This window comes from Setaria viridis, chromosome 1 (assembly GCF_005286985.2).
Source record: "Setaria viridis chromosome 1, Setaria_viridis_v4.0, whole genome shotgun sequence".
Taxonomy (NCBI): Eukaryota; Viridiplantae; Streptophyta; class Magnoliopsida; order Poales; family Poaceae; genus Setaria; species Setaria viridis.
In genome coordinates this window covers 21,434,774-21,452,810 of record NC_048263.2, presented here as the reverse complement: position 1 = coordinate 21,452,810, position 18,037 = coordinate 21,434,774, and the positions used below count along the sequence as shown (strand labels likewise).

The following is an 18,037-nucleotide window of genomic DNA, read 5'->3' as shown; positions in this document are numbered from 1 at the left end:
TTGGCCCAATAACTCAGGAAAATAATTAGTTGAATCCAGTTTTATCTTTTATAAGTTTGATTCACTACTTTTTTTATTCTGTAAAACGTCTCAGTAAGTGAATGGTCTACCTGCTTTATAGACTTTGAGTGCTCCCACAACAGGTAGTAATGGGGTATTTAGGGACTGATAGTCTGCCGTCTACTTAGTTACAGCAGTAATGAACTTTACAGAATGGCTCGGCTCTTCATCATCCTTAGGCTCAATAAAGAAAAGACTAACTGCAATGCAAAGTATCACATAAGGGTTAAAAATAAAAGCTTATGCAAATTTAAAAGTTTGCAGCTTAGTATTCCCTACAAAATGCACTCAAATGCATTCAGCCATAGCAGGTTGACTTTTGCATATTCCCTGTGCTGTTTGTTGTTTCTTTTCATTTGTTTTTTGCAAACAAAGGCAAAGGTGTACTTTTCTCGTCATCTTTTCCTTTACTCCACTTTGAGCCTCACTTTGGCTCCTGCTCACGTGCGCCATCATCAGCGAGCATATTTTCCCTCCCTCCCCTCTCAAATTAAGGCACTTTTATCTTTCCCCTGCATCTTGTTAATTTTTATCCTATGCTGTTCTGGAAAGAAGATTAGTTTTGTGCTAATGAACAGAAAGAGCTCCTCACTTTTCATTTGCTGTGCAACTTCCTTTGATTCCTTGATCTGATGCTCTGTCGTTCCTTCACTGGCCCTTCATTAGCATTTCTTTTCCTCCTCTTTTCTGCTCCTTTGCAAAGATCTTTTATGTTCCCTTTGTTGGGCTGCTTATAAGTACGCGCATTCTGCTGTCAATCTGTCATATCCGCTGGTGTCCAAAGCAACGAGGCTCCAACTAGCTAGCTGGTAGGATGAAGAAGTCTTCTTCGATCTCTGCTTCATCTTTGTTCATCACCTCTGAGTTAACAATCTCGGTTTCTGTCTCGTTATTCCAGGTTAAATTGAGTTCGGCATGGGTTTCCAAAGGAAGAATCTGGGCAAGAGAACCATCCAGGTGCCTGAAGAAGCAGAAGTAATTCCGCAGCTGGTGGAGCTGCGGTCGCTGAAGCTGAAGCGATCTCGTGGGGTTATGGATGACGAAGGTTATAGACAGCTTTCACCGACGGCAAACGGGGTGGGAACTGAACGCATCCTGGACTGCCCACCGGCGCCGAAGAAGCCGAGGCTCGTGCTGGGATGTAGCCTTGATGGGTTCAAGGTGCTGCGCGTGATGGACTTGCGTTGCTTCCTGCGCTGAGCCAGTGCGCTGAACCTCTGGTTTTAAGGGTTCTGCATAGGTGGAGCTAGTCTGCTCGTGTTGTTAGGATCTGTTTGGGGTAGCTGGAGGTTTTCCAAAAACAGCTGATCCGAGAACCTAGCATGTTTGGCCACCTAGCTTCTGGATAGCTGACTGTTGAGCTGAAGAGTGGAATGTTTGAAATAGTATAACCGTATAATGAATGCCTTTTTATTTGTAAAATTGTAATGATCTGTCCCGAAGAGCTTGGTTAATACTATTTTATTTGTTTTATTTGATATTTTAATACTTGATGTTAGTGTTTCTTCGTAGCGGGCCTGATCCAATCCTCATCTATCAGGGGCGGACCTGTGGTCAGGGCCACCTGAGCTGCGGCCTGAATCTTGGTCAATTAATCTCCACTGGCACACTTAGTTTTGGTCCAAAAATTAGAGGCCAGTTTACCGATTAGGCCAAAACAATCATATCCCACTCGTTCCTCGTCTTATCCCCAATGGCTACGGCTTGTAAGGAAAAATAAATCTGTAGGCCATAATGATTTTGATGATTAATGATAATATAGTTATTTGAACTAATGTGTTTGTAAGATATACATTTGTAGGTGTTTTATATAGGTCCCAAGGATTATTCCAAAGCCATCAAAATGAGAAGAAAAAGATAGATTTAGAAAAATTCTATGGCATCCAAATAACAGTAAAAAATCTAAGGCTTACGAATGATGGTATTGAAGCCAAGATAAAGATAAGTGAAAACTTGAAGCGAATTTTACTGGAATTGTGCACCGACGCAATTCACCGATTCATTCGGTGATGACTTTCAAAATCATCGAATCAGTCGGTCACTTTAAGGAGCAGTAACAGGGCCAAGGCACTGTGGTCATCAAATTAGTCGGCGTGAAGAAGTTCAAGCTACCAAATCAGTCGCTGAAGAAGATTGCCTCGCAACTAGACTGGCTGCTGGATCGGAGTGAGCTGATGAGGCACACGAGCCGGAGCAGGTCAGGCCCACGGGCTTGCCCTGGATGGATAGGACAGTTTTCCTTTTTTAGAAATAATTTACCATGTAAGAAAATCCAGATAACTCTAGATAATTCATTTAAACCACGAACAATACTCTGAAAATTCTAAAACTTCTAGGAAAATTTCTAGAGATAGAATGGGACATGAGGAATCAAAATAAAATATTCAGAGCTTGTGAAAAAGAATCTAGAACCTTCTAATAAATAGATTTTGCTCTAGGAAAATGAGAATAAATTCCGGATAAATCTAGAAAATTCTCAAAAAACCTAATAGTCGCATAAATGCATTTTTAAACCTTTTCCGCACTCAAGAAAAAAGAAATGAAACCAACATGAATGCAATTATGCAACACATATAAACCTATAGCTCATTAAGTTAATTTAGAAAAAGATTTTATCGCCTAATAATTTCAAAGAAACCTTAAAACCTTAAATAAACTCAAATAAATTCTAGAAAATTCTAATAAATTTTATTAAATTGCAAATAGTGAAATTTAGGGTGTTACATATCTCCTTTTTCCTTAGAAGTTTGTCACGAATTCAGTATTTATATGCTAGCTCAGCATTTTCCAAGAAAACTAATGTTTCCACCAACATTTATGATCTACTAGTTTCATCATTTTGCTAACTTACTGAATCCATCAATATTTTAATAATTCAAGTTCACTGCAAATGATTGTTACTAAATATTTCAGCATTTAAATTTCCATTCAACAGTTTTGTAAACATATTTCAACCTTAAAAATGTGTTGAATCAACATTTTATAGATTTATATTCAACAACTTCTTCAATACAATTCAAATGGTTCTCAATATGATGTACTCAATATTTCCGGTTGCTCTATCTAAAAATTCTGTACATGTGGTTCAACATTTATATAATCTAAAGACAATGTTACAAAATAATACGATAACATCTAAGTTATTGCATTTGCACATTAATTATTGTGTGAACAAATACTTGTTTTCCATATTTTGTTAACTAAGTATTCTGGTTATCATCTTATTTTAACACTTCACAGGTGCAATATTTCACAAGAAGATAGTAAGATTGTTGGAGGATTTCTATTTTCGTTGTAAAATCTCCTTAGAACACCAGCCTTCTTTTTAGAACCTTTCATGTAGGCTTAGATTTTGTGAGCTATAAGTTTATGTTATATCCGAATGATGCTGCATATATTCACATCGTCCTAGAATTTTAGCATGTGGATGGTTCCATATTTATTTGTAACTCCGGATTTTAAATTGCAACTTGAAATATGTAGTTTGAAGTTCCCACCCATTATTTTCCCTATTAACCACATGCCCCGCAAAAAAAGTCAAGCAGGAGGGCATTCGTCTTTTGGTGCCACAACTAAAAAAAATTCAAATATGTATTGTATCCCGGATGGAGTGGCATAACCAAAAAAAAGTCAAAAAGGTGGTCTGCCTGCCATAGCTTTCATTTCCGACAGAACAGGGAACAAAAATAGGGGGCTCCTGTATATAACTTGTGGAAGTTGGTTAAGCATTGTGGCTTTAAAGCCCGTTAGGCCCAAATTAGAAATCTAAATTCAACATTTCGGAAGACTACATTCAACATTTCCTAAGAATATCAAAATTTAGAGATAATACATTCAACATATTTGAAAAATGTATATCAACATTTTCAAAAAGAAAACCACAACATTTTTTACAACGTATTTCAACATTTTGGAAAAATGGATTCAAACATTTATCAATACCTGCATCAATATTTTTAAAAATAAAAAGCCATGCTTCTTCTCCAGTGCCGGCGCACGGCAGGTCGGCAGGCGTGGCTAGCTAGCGGATGCGGCGGACTGACGCGCACGACGACAAGCTGCAGGCCGCGGCCACGGGTGTGGAGGGAAGGGGGGAGGGGGGCACGTGCGGTAAGCCGGCAACCATATGGGCGGCGGAGGCGTCGTGGGGAAGCGGCGAGCTCAGGGTGGCAGCCAGGACATGGGTGTGGTTAGGCTAGGGTTGAGAAGGACAGGTGCAGGAATGGAATTGTTTTGCACAAATCTCAAATAATGGAAGTTTAATAGGAAAAGAACTTCTGGAACCTATATAGATTTTGCGCGGAAATACCATCCAAAAACTAGGAGTCCGTATCGTACCCACCACGAGCTGCTGTTATTGGGCTTGCGCGCCATGTTAGTGGGCTTTAAAGCTAAGTTGCTTAACTGGCTTGTAAAAGTCAGATAGGAGCCCCCATGGATGCTCAGCTGGAGGGTAAAATTGAACCAAGCTTCATAGGAGAATTTATTACTTTGCCAGAATTTTCTGCATGGCTAGCAACAACTTAGATGAGTCATGTCATGGGCTCATCATTCTCCTCTTATTGAAACAAAGCCGTCCTCGACTTTAACATGATTTTAGGAGTTCCTTTCTTGAATATATTAGGTCCATTTATTAAACTATCCCATTGCATTGTAGCATCAACAATTTTCTGATCATCCTTAACAACAACAGGAACAGGACCAATGTGATCAGAATTAATCGCAGGAATATCTGAGGGTTCATCCTGAACTTCAAACAAAAACTTCCTGGAGTTTGATATGTTTTTAGCATCTTCTTTCTTGGGCTCAGTCACATGTGCAATTTTTGAATCGAGATGCATTAGGCAGTAGTTATGGAACAAATGGTAGTTATGAAACATTAGGCTAAATTATGGAAACTTTCTGATTAACTCTAGCTGTAATAATTGGAACGTCACTTCTATTAGCCATAGTTATTGGAGCAGGGATCACCACATCACTATATCCAACTCATATCCCATCTTGATGAAGATTCTGAATGGACCTTCAGCTAATTTTGTAATTTCAAAGAGTTCTGCTTCTGAACCTTCAATTATACCATAAATTATGTTCTGAAAACTCCCTTTTTTTTTCACTTCTATTCTTGTTTTTATTCCGGGTGTGTATAGCGTTCTAGTTTCCCCCCCTAATAGCAGCTAATTAGATGCTCCTTCTATTTTAATTTTTTCTTACAAACCCCAATTATAGGGTTTTCTCACCAGCAATTTCATCCCACAAACATGCATCTGACCTGATAAACACCTCAGCTTTCTCCTAAAAATACTATGGCCTTTCACTTCGATTGACCTATAAATAAAAAAATAAATAAAAATGAATTATGGTCCTGGCGATCTGCTTTCTAAGTTTGGCTTATTTGCAGCTCTGGCTGAACAGCTGAACCTTCTTTCACCCCATTAGCGCACTACAACAGCTAGGAAACAATAAAGCACCTTTGATCCCATCATGCAACTCAGCAACTTGTCAAGTGCAAATCTCATCCCCCGCATGCGGATCCTGCACCACACTACCATCTTAAGGTACACAAATGCATGGAGGAAAGCAAAGCCAGGCATTGTGCTTGCTTTGCCATATCGCCAACCACTTGGGCAGAAAGACGGGACATAACCTGTCTAGTAATAAGAGGCCACTAGCTCAACAAAGACAGCATCTAATCACATACTTTGTATGCGGAGCACTCGTAGTGGAGCTCCCCTTTATCCTCCACTACTGCCCCCTGATGACAATGTGCTTTGCATCGTCATTGTTCCTGCGATGGCCACTTTCTACCAGGGTATCATCAGGGGCACTTTCTCTTCCTCCTGCACTAGTCCCTCTGTCTGATTCTGCAGCATACCGCTCCCATTCTGCAAAAATCGTGCGCATCATGAGGGCTGCTCGATTGTGGGTGGCAATTTCTGTTAGGCTGGCATGGCTTTTCACTTTGATCTATCCCCTTGCCACTGCTGTACTTTTGCCATGACATGTTGATGGAATGTGTGAACTGAAGGTGATGACAAAGGAATTCAAGCATGACCACTGTTTCACGTCTATCCTATTGTGATCCACATATCCTGAACAATGTGGTGCTCTGTGCTACTGTGGTTTATCATTTCAGCCTACATGCCATTTTTAACAACCTACTATGGTTTTGAGTGTATTATTCCTGGTTTGTTAGTGGCCACAAATGAGTTACACATAGAAGAGCGAAGGAATCAAATTTATTTATTACAGTTACTGAAGCGATGCTGGCATCCATCAACCTACTTTTGCTTCCACGAGTGGTGGTTTTTTAGAAATGAAAAAGTAACATGAGTTGCAAACTTTCCCTTCAGCGACAGCACCTGGTTACAAACTTCCCCTCCGCACTTAGAAATATCACCCCTTCAGCACCTAATCGCACAAATTAATATAAAAAACAAGAAAGTGGCAACGCAAATGTTCCTGAAACTGATATCTCTAAGGGGTGAAACTTACCTGAAAATAATTCCAGCTTTAATTGTGCAGCATGCGAGCAACAACTGGCAGATATCAGAAGATCATAGCAATTGATTAGCCATTCCCAAAAAACCATGTGCTGATGTAGTGGTGAAGCAGTATGGAAAAAAATATGATTATTGTAACTGAAAGAAGGCATTTGTCGAATTGCACTTTTTTGTCAAGTAATATTTAAAAAATCAAAGTGAAGTAAGCAAGCATCCACCAACCATGATGACCCCATCCTGAAAATTCCAAACAGAAGGCATCTGGCACTCCACTTTTGGCCCCAGAAAATTTTTAAATCATCTTTCCCTTGGAAATTTGTTCAGAGGAAGTGGGATTCGTTTTTGTCGCATGTAAGGGATTGCCCAACTGCCTGGTTATATATTCAGCTTTCGTTGCCAAAGAAAAGGGGCGAAAGGGAGGAAGGCCTGCTTCACCTGGTTTCAGGTTCATGTGTTGTGCGTGTTACCAAGAGTGTACGCGTCGTGTGATTTCAGAATGAGGATGCTATCAAGGTCTTGGAGATCTGCGTCCCTCTTTCCTGTCATCGTCTTTGCCTTGTTGTTCTCAACTTCATTCGCAGGTTTGTGCGACTAGTTCTTTCTTTGAAGTTCTTGAGCTAGTTTTCCCTTGATTTAAGCCTTGAATCCCCAAACATAAGATTGTTCAGTAGTGAATTTCCTCTTTTACCTAGCCTGAGAACATGATGCTTCCAGCTGGTCCGGCCTTTGCTTATGTGTTAAGTTTCATCAAGATACAGGAGAAGTGAATCTTTCACTTGATGTTAATAGGTTCCTGTCTGGATAGTAGTTGTGATTACATATCTTGTGTTGGAGAAAATAGCTGTGGTTCTCCTAGGTTCTCACTGGTGTGATTGTTTGTTTTCAGGGAGACAGTGCAATTTCTTGACGGATCAAGATGCCCTACGTCATCAAGGAGAGGTATATAGCAGGAAAACTAAACTGGCGGGCACTCCAAAACCCTCCTTTCTTCTCCCCAGTTCATCGTACAAACTACTACTCACAAAACCATGCATTTCAAATACTTGGGCTTCATATCTACCTTTTTCATACAAAAATTATCTATGTTTTTTTCTAACGTTTACCTGAAAATTAATTTGCAGGCAGCAGGGGCTGAACAGAAGGAAGCAGTAGTGCCACTGGTGCATGGTCGGATGCTCAATGTCAAGACGAATGATTACGGCAGCTATGACCCTTCCCCAACCACGGACAAGCCGCACTTCAAGCTCATACCCAACTGATCAAATTACGTATCGAGCTTGCCGCAATGGAGTGGCCGATGAGGAATTTAGCTGCTTACATATGTGTGCCTGACGTATAGATAGAGAGGTATTCCTAGGCTTGCTAAAATTATTATAATGACATTTAGTACCTTTTTATAGATGTTGCTCGTGCTGTGTTCAGTAGCCACAAGGAGCTGTCAGTGTTCATTCGGTTGAACTTGTCATATATTGTACTTAAACCATACATATATGCAAGTAAGTTTTTCCCATGGGCAGGGCAGTACTTGTTATCCTTTCGAACAAATATTTTGGCTTGTGTTTGTATGGAATCTTAGAGATTTCTTGACTTCAGATTATGGTAGGACATGATTCAATTTGATACTGTGCACCAACAGGACAGAGAAAGTTGATTGAGAGCGATTTTGTAGTTTTATTATTGGCTTATGGTAAAATTCTATATTTCACAAATGAAAATGCTCGTTTTATCCTGCTAATTGGCCAATTTTGTACAGCAACTTGGCACACTGCTAACTGTGATGTACCTCCTCTACTACTTTTAAATATATAACGATCAGGGCAAACTAACTAGCCCTAAATATCATATTTTAAAACAGAGAGTATAATGTATTCAAAAGGTGTTAAGACAAAGTCAACGGCGGACGTCTCTCCCCTTAGATTGAGTTTTTTTTCATGTTCCTCTTTGGTCAGCTATGCTTCCCATTTAAATAGGATTAGTGTTTTCACAATGTGGGGATAGTTGGACAGCATAGCTATCCAGAAAAATGCAAAGAAAAAAAAAACAAAGAAACATTGTCGTCGGGAGTCAAAATCTGGTCCTCAACGAGAGCACAGAAAAAAACCAGAAGCTAGTTTTAGTGGTTTCAGTCTGGAGTTGAGAAACAACACAGACATGCGAGCTCAGAAATGCTGACACGAACAGCCGAGCAATGCTAATAGTGGTGACTCCGAAGTCCAAACGATCGTCCGAGCAGGTTATTCATTGGTGTGACGGAGCTCCTTGGATTTCAGACGGCTTGACGGCTTCGTGGCAGATTTGAAGAAATTAGAAATGTATAGATGGACCAGTGGAAACCACCAGCGGCGCGGATGCCTATGAAGATTCTTGCATACTGACGGTCACCCAGAAACCGTACGTGGCCAGCGGACGGGTCATTGCTGCTGTGCCTGGAAACCATACGTAGTTGTGGTTCGAGTTTGTTTTGGATATGCCATTCAATCTAGATGGCTTCTTCCGCGTGCATTCTCTGCTTTCTCTAAATGAGTTGTCTTGCTGGGTTTTTTTTTTTATCTCTTTTGCTTCTAGTCGGACATGTTATTCAACTAGATGTCATAGTGTAAGGTCAGAATGATCCTGATGTTCTTGAGTGTCTAGGGTAATAGCTTTTCCTTCTATACAAGGTTTGCTCCAAGAATCAGTTTACTGACATTCACAGATGAATCTACTATTCACTCAAAACAATTGTTCGTTACTTCGTTAGGAAAAGAATCGATGAGTGTAAAGAGATAACTTGTAAGGGTCCCTTGACCAGATCCTGTACCCAGAAACTAGCAGGCATTCAGGTCCTCTGGTTGACAGTTCCAAGGAAACTGTAGGAGGCAACTAAAAGATGGTATATTTCTGGCACATAATTCTTCATTAGTAAAATGGAATTCTGCATTTACTAAGCTGGTGTGTCCTACCAAAGGAATTTGGAGGGGAACCTTCAGGTGGCTTCAGGATTTCCTCGTCATAGTTAACCGACATGAGATACAATCCGTGTGGTGGTGCTGATAAGGCCACCCTCGCCAGTTCTTTGCGGTCCCTTGCCGCAATTATCACTGGAACGATGTCAGGAGGCAGGGCTTCCTTTCCAACTTGAAGCAGCAAAGCTACCTGCATCATCCAATACAGATGTTAACTGTGCACTAAAGAGATATATGGTAACGCCCAAAACACAGGCTACCAAGTTACAGAAGATAAATGTGTCAAATGCTGCGAACTGCAAGTTGGCAACACCATCCACAAAGTCCACTACATGTGACAAGATGCTAGAAAGAAAATATTGTGCAATCCTACTGCGTTAAGATTTGCAATCTTGATCTTTCAGAGGATCAAGGCAAGCATTCATGTCATATAAGGGAAGATATGCTATAACACTGGAAGTGATAGGATATAGCAGAATCAAATAAAGATAAATGCAATAGTAATGGTGTATTCTAGTTTTGCTAGTGACTTATATCACAGTAGATGGAGATATGATGCACTGTTGGATACGTCTGATTAGTTTACACTAACATTCAAAGACTGGAATGCAGATCTATGAAGTGCTTTTCATGGCTGATTTTAATTATCAAGTATACAAAAAGACAATGATAAACAGGGTTTCTATTAATGGGCTCCAGAAATTTGTTTATCCGATGTATCCAAAAGACCAACGGTGGAGCTTTATGAAAATAAAGGGATTCAATAATAATTGCAAGGCCAAAATATGTGCAATGGTAAGAAGCTAAATTCGAAACAGGCAGATAACAAAATTACCATGTTCCTCACTTGTCTGTACAGAAAACCTGTGCCTTCAACCTCAAGCTGTAAGAGAGCACCCTGGAGAGTACCAAGAAAAGAAGATCATGTCAACAAACACCAAACCATAATCCAACACAGAATGATTTCCCTCCAGAAACTAAAGATAAAACCAGAGGGTAAAAAACAATAGTACCAAAAACATAGTTAGTTTGGGCATCAACTACCATTTCAGTAACATCAAATCGTGTAATCTTCTTTATGGGACTGCGTTCCCGATCATTATGTGCTGCATTAGCAAAAGATGTGAAGTCATGGATTCCAACAAAGTGTTTTGCAGCCTGTCGCATGGCATGCGGATTAAGTTTGTAAGCACTATGGTAAGCATAACAATTATGAAAGGGGTCCATGATTGCTTCATTATAGATCTTGTAGTGATAGATTTTGCTCTTTGTGGATGAACGAGCGTGGAACTCAGGACGTGCGGCACTAATTTCCCTGACTCGAATCTCAGGAGGAAGAAGTCCATTGATTGCAGAATGAATGCTATGGAGGCAATCATAAGCAAAGGGTGTAGTGAAATGTGCCACCTGAAAAACAACAAATTTTATTTGTTATCCCTGACAGTTCACAAAAATCATAATGACATTCAGCAGTGCTAGATACACAAGCCGGATGATAAATGTCCAGGTAAGCCATAGCACGTTTATTGGACCTGACCCCATGCATGAACACCTGTATCTGTCCTGCCTGCACCAACCAAGCATAGCTTCTTCCGATCCAGCTTAGTGATGCGTATCAGTGCATTCTCCAAAAAGCATTGTATGGTTGGAGGCGATGGTTGATACTGCCAACCTGAGATATAATACAGAGAATCATGAGATTTCAAAAATATATAATTCTCATGAAAACCGTAGTGATGTCCATGTAGGAAAAAAGAACAGAGTTCTACTTAACTTTTCACAGCCAATTTATTATAATGTTTAGATGCACATATGCAAGCACACTGATGACATTTTAGCATTCAAATGGTTAAGAGCATTCCCAGGGTCAGTGAACCATCAGGACTCACCATATTCACATATCTAACAAGATAACTAATGATTTTGCAGAAAACACTGCCAACATGAATAAAAATGAGTCCAAATCAAATCCAAAATCTATTGAGTAGTCAGATGAGTGTAAGTTGTAACATTTCGTTTAATTTCTCTGTTAATAATACAAGGATAAACCAATGATTAGTGAAGGGAATAAATTCCACACATGAGATGTAATGAAAATCAGCTGCAAAAAATGACAAGATAAAACCTGGTGGCAGGTGAAAAAGAGTTGTGGTAGACTATGAGCGAGCCCTATAGAGGCAAAAAGTCATTTCAACCTTGTGCAATGATCAGATCAAAATGTCATTTGTGACTCTTTATATAACACCCTAAAGGCTGATTGCTGCACAAATACGTGTTTGGCAATTCGTGGTTCAACGTGGAATGGGGCCGAAACCCCGTGACACAGGAAGCAGAACCACGAGGGGCAACACCTCCGCCTGAGCTGAAGCTGAATTTGGCTTGGTGTGGATTGGGGAATATACCGGTCAAAACCTGTCGACCCGCATGGGAGAGAATATAAAATAATCGTCAGATAAGGCATGGAACAGAACGCCTCATTTGCATTGCGTCGATCTTTTTCTCGCCCTCGTTTGTCCCTCTCCCTCCTCTCTGCACGCTTCAGCTGCATCCCTCCAGTGGCATCCACACTGCTCCGCATCCACCACAATGTGTCTCCACCTCTACTCGCCACAACCTCACCCGCCTCCGCATTAACCCGCCATGGCTCCAGCTCCGACCCCCAAACCTGACAAAACGACTCTACAGCACTGTGCCCCACTAGGTCTGTTATTCATCCCTCATCTGTGTTGTTGGTGTTCTTGTGGATCGAAGTTATCACAGATTGGAAATATTCTGGGTGTAAAGTTCTATTTTGTAAGTTGTTTTTAGTTGCCAAAATCAGTTTTGGGTTAATCTTTGTCTTGGATCTGGTGGTGCCCCAACAATCTGATGAAGCATGGGTTTTAATTTTTTATGCCATCTTGATCTGATTAAGCAATCTCACATGCAGCTTGCTGGTTCTGCAATGACCAGCATCGTTCACCTGATCACAAGGAAAAGCTTACCGAGGAGCTTTGCGGCATGGAATTCCAAGGGGAAATTTCCTAACTAATAATTCCAAGTGTGACTTGATTTTGTGATCATTAACAAGCTTCAAATGTTCTTGTATGGGAGGATATTGGCTACAAATGTTCTACTGACTTATAGTTGTCACATGTTCTTCTACTGTACAGTTCATTTATCTATAAAGCTTATGCATGAATTGTTTGATAAAGAACAGTTGCATATCTACAATGTAGCACTTGCTGATCTCATTGTGACTGTTCAATTACTAGTTCACAATTGTGTCAGCTGTCTATTGCCAGGTTGTGTAGTCGAGAAGATCATAACTTAGGGTGTAGTTGTGAAAAAAATGGATGTTTGACTGATTATTTGAGATGATGTTATTGCCTTTTTCTAGTTGTCTAAATATTCCTCCCAGAAAGTTTGTAAGTCTGAATATTGACCAAGTCGGTGAGTGTTGGGCCTAACTATACAACATGTCTAGTGTATTACTAACTCACAATTGTCTCTATATTGATACTCGTCCAGTATCTTATTATGTAAGGGCCACAATGTTAGGATTTTCTTTTCCTCAATGAATCAGGGTTTTATTTTTATTTTTTTACTACACTGATTTGTCATGTACACAGTGGAATGGTATGAAGCCCAAGGCCGAATGCAAAACGTAAAACTTTCTCTGTAAAGTCTTGGAATAGAACCAAAACAATACCACAAAGCCTTAAAACGCTAACAAGAAGATATCAACCCCACAAATCAAAGGCAAAGTAGATGCTAAGTCTGAAATAAATCAAACCTTTGAACTTTGTCCCGTCATAGGCGATCACCATCCTCCATTTGTGCATATTCTCCGGTGGCACTGTGTCCACTTGGTCCACCTCCGGCACAAGAAACGAAAGCCGACCTCCATCTGCAAGCTGCTACCGCCAATCCAAGCAAGACAAGAAATCTTTTCACGTAAGATGAGAAAGGAGCAGAGGAATAGAGAGGAGCCTGGAGAGATTTACCGAGGTGTTTCCACCGCAGGTGGAGGCGGAGGCATGGGAGCGGAAAGCAGTGAAGCGAAGGGATGCTAGGCCCAACATATCCAGTTCTCAATTCAGCTCAGAGAGCATGCTGAAGCGACCTGAAAGAAACCAGATTCTCGGAAACGAGAATCCGACTCCTGGATCAATAGATATCACGTACAGAACTCATCTCAGCATAATATCATTTCCTTACAACGATAATAGAGTACAATATTGAGTATTTACATCCGGAACAACCGAATACGAATATGATACAAGCCCCTTGGGCTAAGCGACAAGTCTTCATCTCCAATCTTCACCACAGGCATCCTTGAGCGAAGCAACGCAACCCTTTCACCATGGAATCCTCGTGATCAGACTTATGCTCCAAGTCCGAACTTATGAATACTAGTATTATGGCAGACTTATGGTCCACGTCACCATCCATATATGCGCAAGCTTTAAGTGGCCTAATACTAGTATTCAAAAGTAGTCAAGGAATAGGCTCGGGTTTCCTATGCAGCAGCAAGCATAAAGAGTAAACTCCATATCCACCATCCCATCTCTCAACACAACAGGTGCGTCCTGGCACACCAGGTTCCCATCTCCAAACATTCTATGTCCATCTCTAGGGCAATGCGAAGGCTCCCTCTCTTCGCATCTCAACAACTACAGCCGGATCCTAAAGGGAAAGGGAGCAACTTCCCCTCTTCCCGACTGCAATTGTGATCCTCACATCTCACATATGTAGCTAACATGGGGAGGTAGGGATTTCCCAAAAAACAATGGAAGACAAAGCACTTCATAGGGATGTTCATGACTAAGGACGCATTTATACGTATAGTTTTATCTCTGCAGAGTGTGTACACCTAGATCCACTCGGGCAAGTCGGGGATCAGCCAACTGAGATGCAACCCACAACCATGACTCTCTAACTAGTATGGTACCATCCTGTTTTCCCAGCTTGGGTATCCTCGGCAAGCTGAAGGACCTGGGACTGTGAATCTCTTGGCCAACAAGTGTCGAATTTCAGAAAGTAGGGTCGATAAATGACCAGGCCCGGCACACCTCGAATCCTCCATGGGCGTGTCCAGTCTACCATCTCCTATCACACTACTCCTACCTACAGTCCTAGTACCATCTAGCTAGGGAATGGCTAGAACCCTTCCCATAGGGGTAAGTGGTTAGTATGTTTGACAAATTCCTGTGAAGCGGTTGATCCACTCGGTTTTAGACTGGGGCGAGCTTCTAACTTCCAAAAGTGTATCCACCACAGTTGTCAACTATACCCATTACTGGTATCACCACCAACTCATGAGCTCTAACACATACAAATGTACCCATAACAGGTACTCCGTAGTGAACACCCAGGTGCGAACCCCAAACCCCAATCCTAGGATTGGGTTAAGTATAAGCTCACCCCCGCCAAGTTTCCCAAAAACACCTTCTCCTACCAGTTTTAACCCAACTCACGCCAAGAGTCCTAATCACGATTTCCCATCACATATGCAAGCGCAGAACAGGAAAACATATATATAACAGTGTGGTAGGACAACAAGGATAATGGTATAAAGTAAGGCTATGCAGGCGTATCATCATCATGCGGAAAGTAAAGCGCTAGCATTCTACTCAGCAATGCCTAATAGGATTCAAGTCAGGATGGGCGTGAACCTAGAGTGTCCTTCACTGAACCTCCTCCTCTTGATGTAGCTTGGGTCTTCGGGATCTTCCGAGTCCTAGATACGTAATTAAAATAAATACTGAGGATCTATTTGCAAATAAACTGCAAAGGAGATTCAAATAAGATCCAAATAGCATCAAAACCTATTCTATCGAGTTAGGCATGATTTTAGAAAGATAATGAAACTGGTTTAAAATACCAAAACACTTTCTGAGTACTGCCTAATATGATTACATATGAATTTTCTGATTACATATGAATTTTCAAATACCGAAACACTTTCTGAATTTAATTAATTTGGTAAAGCATAAGAGACACAAGTCAGCATGTTAGAGGCCACATGTTAGCTTTAGGTTGGTCAAAGTTACAGTGATGATGTCAGCATGTTGACTCAATCAACATTGACCAAGTCAACGGGTCAAAGGTCAGATGGGCCCACATTTCAGCATGTGGGCCCCGCTGCTGACGCGGCTATTAATGGCACGTAACCTGGCTGCCACGTGGCAGCCTCTTGTTGCCTTGGTTGGGCCTAGCTTGATGTGCATAAGCCGGGCGGTCTTGTCGACTCGGCCCACGGTCATAGCTCGGGTTAGGGGTACGGTGTTGGTGGACTGGGTGCAGCGGATCTGATTTGGTGGTCAGGGATCCCATGTGGCTGAGCGTTAGTTTTGACTAGTTTGGGTTCAGGCTTCTGTAGCATACCAGATCTTCGACAGAATGTCCCAGGGTAATTACCGCAAGGGCAGGGCAAGACAAGGTCACGTTCCGAGCGGCATCAAGGCATGGCTAGGCTTTCCTTCACGTCAAGCTGCGCCACGGTGAGCTCAAGGTGGATTCTTGTGCGCGAGGCAGCGGCTTGGCTTCGACGCGCTCATGGGGCAACGGCAAGCCATTCCCACGGTAAGGTCAAGCAGCAGCATGGCAAAGAGGCGGATGTGGGCGGTGCACGGCTGGGCATGGCGTCCATCGTGGCGAGGTCAAGAAGGGTGGATGAGGCAGCAAACGCCTGCAGCAAGACTAGGTCCCCATGGCCGTGCATCGGCAAGGTTGGGTGGCGAAGCTGTGCATGTGCAGGGCCACTATTGGCAGGATGGCGGCGCCTACCCTTGCCAGTGCAAACGTGCAGGCAGCTCAGGCATAAACTCGAACACGTACAGGGCATAGAAAACGTACAAATGCCCTCACGCTTGCTAGCTTCTCACGAGGTACTGTGGCGCCATTGATGGGATCAGAACAGTGCACAGGCTAGCACGTAGATGGATCAAAACTAGAGCACGGACATGGCATGGCAAAAGGCTCAAGGGGTTGGCCGGTGGTACGGGGCGTCCGGTGCACGCAGGGTGCTCGACCATTTGTCCAAACGGACTTCGCCATCTGCGGATGGGGAGGTTGTGGCGCTGGCAGCTGGGCAAACGGATGGAGAAAGGGTGGCATGGCTGGGCTTGCTCACCGTGGGGCTCGTCGGAGGTCAAGGCGATGCAGGGAGTCGGTGCGGCCGTGGCGAGGTGAGGCAGGGCCGGCTCAGTGCAGGGGCAGCAGGCCGGCGTCGCGGCGAGCTCGCGGTTCTCTAGGCTCGGCAGTGGCTTCACGTCCGGATCCTCTTGCTCGCGCTCTTCGTCGTCGAGGTGGCGCTCCTCCCGCTCCTGCTCGGCCTTCTGGTGGTGGACAGCGCCGGCGGCAGCGCTCGGACTGAGGAAAAGAGAGGGAAGCTCGGGCGGAGAAGAAAGGAAGAAAGAGAGGGCTAAAGCTGCGGGCAGGCAGCGTCGTACGGCGAGGGGATAAGGGCAAGGTGCAGGTGGGCCAAGATGGGCCAGTTCGATAGCTGATGGGCCTCGCGCTAACTGGGCTTGCGTGAGCTGGAAATCCTATCCATCCCACCGGGAAGACCAGCGATAACTAAGCCACAACAGCACAACAAACTATCTCAACATTTTAGATGAACTATTTCAACATTTTTTCTAAAAAATTGGTGAATGTAGAAAAAATGTTAGGCAAAAAATATTGGTGAGTGCAGAAAAAATGTTGGTAAGTGCAGAAAAAAGAGTTGGTGCATGTAAAAAATTGTTGAGAAATATTGTTGGTGAACATAAAAATGTTAAAGAAAATGTTGGTATATAAAAAATTTTGGTCAATATTAAGAAATGTTGATAACAATTAAGTAAGACTTTTTTAAAAAAAATTTGATGAATGCTAGCAAATGTTGATAGATGTTAAAAAAATCTTGCACATGGACTTTATGAACTTTAAAGATAAGTTACTTATCTACCTTCTAGGAGCCCCTGCGTGAGTCAGGATTCCTATCTATCTTCCAGAAAAAAATTCTTATACATCTTATAGTGTTTGAGATTCATACAACTATAGTAGATATTTGGGATGGTGCATGCGGAAGTCCGCAGCAGAAAGTCGAAAGTAGCCAACAGGCGTGCGCATACTAGTTGCTGGCTTGGCGTAGGGCACGTGGCAAGCTATGGTTTGTTGGTTAGTGGGTGGGTTGAGCTTGAATTCGATATTTCAAATGTATTTTTCTCATAACTGTTGATCCATTTCGAAAACCGTTTGAACCACGATGTTCTTTAGATTTAATGCAACAAAATAAGATCCAATATTTATTTTAAATTTTTATTTAAACATTTCAACCTACTATTTCAACATTTTTAATATGATATTTCAACATTTGTGATACACTAGTTCAACATTTTCAAATGTTGAATGAGGTCTTTTAAAATATTGAATCACTTCGATAAAAATGTTGATCAGTTTGACCAAAATACTGAATCTGTATTACAACATTTCAACAACTATTTCAACTTTTTAATATGACATTTCAACATTTGTGACACACTAGTTCAACATTTTTAAGAAAAT

General features: G+C 41.9%; 2 protein-coding genes across 3 annotated transcripts; one reads left to right on the top strand and one right to left on the bottom strand.

Annotated features, from left to right (window-relative positions):
- Window positions 1-6,909: 6,909 nt before the first annotated feature.
- LOC117850711 (protein CASPARIAN STRIP INTEGRITY FACTOR 1) lies at window positions 6,910-8,070 on the top strand. The gene is made up of 3 exons (XM_034732574.2): window positions 6,910-7,141; window positions 7,447-7,499; window positions 7,682-8,070. Exons 1-3 carry the CDS (start codon window positions 7,057-7,059, stop codon window positions 7,817-7,819), a joined length of 276 nt encoding a protein of 91 aa, XP_034588465.1. The 5' UTR covers window positions 6,910-7,056; the 3' UTR covers window positions 7,820-8,070.
- A 1,197-nt stretch (window positions 8,071-9,267) lies between these two features.
- LOC117850694 (uncharacterized) lies at window positions 9,268-16,923 on the bottom strand. Of its 2 annotated transcripts, XM_034732556.2 has the most exons (8): window positions 16,623-16,923; window positions 15,163-15,227; window positions 13,492-13,610; window positions 13,281-13,401; window positions 11,038-11,177; window positions 10,550-10,912; window positions 10,341-10,403; window positions 9,268-9,695 (listed from the first exon to the last, which is right to left on the bottom strand). In XM_034732556.2, the coding sequence occupies exons 3-8, from the start codon at window positions 13,567-13,569 to the stop codon at window positions 9,459-9,461; spliced, it is 1,002 nt and encodes a 333-aa protein (XP_034588447.1). In that variant the 5' UTR covers window positions 13,570-13,610; window positions 15,163-15,227; window positions 16,623-16,923; the 3' UTR covers window positions 9,268-9,458. The 2 variants fall into 2 exon arrangements, with proteins under 2 accessions (XP_034588447.1, XP_034588454.1); XM_034732563.2 differs by lacking the exon at window positions 15,163-15,227.
- Between the last annotated feature and the right edge of the window lie 1,114 nt (window positions 16,924-18,037).

Excerpts from the sequence above, each read along its gene's own strand:
- LOC117850694 (XM_034732556.2), bottom strand. The coding sequence starts at position 13,569 with ATGTTGGGCCTAGCATCCCTTCGCTTCACTGCTTTCCGCTCCCATGCC. Across the intron at positions 10,913-11,037 it reads GTGTTCATGCATGGGGTCAG|GTGGCACATTTCACTACACC; the intron begins GTCCAATAAACG and ends GTTGTTTTTCAG. Across the intron at positions 9,696-10,340 it reads ACAGACAAGTGAGGAACATG|GTAGCTTTGCTGCTTCAAGT; the intron begins GTAATTTTGTTA and ends TGGATGATGCAG.
- LOC117850711 (XM_034732574.2), top strand. The coding sequence starts at position 7,057 with ATGAGGATGCTATCAAGGTCTTGGAGATCTGCGTCCCTCTTTCCTGTC. Across the intron at positions 7,142-7,446 it reads GTTCTCAACTTCATTCGCAG|GGAGACAGTGCAATTTCTTG; the intron begins GTTTGTGCGACT and ends GTTTGTTTTCAG. Across the intron at positions 7,500-7,681 it reads CCCTACGTCATCAAGGAGAG|GCAGCAGGGGCTGAACAGAA; the intron begins GTATATAGCAGG and ends ATTAATTTGCAG.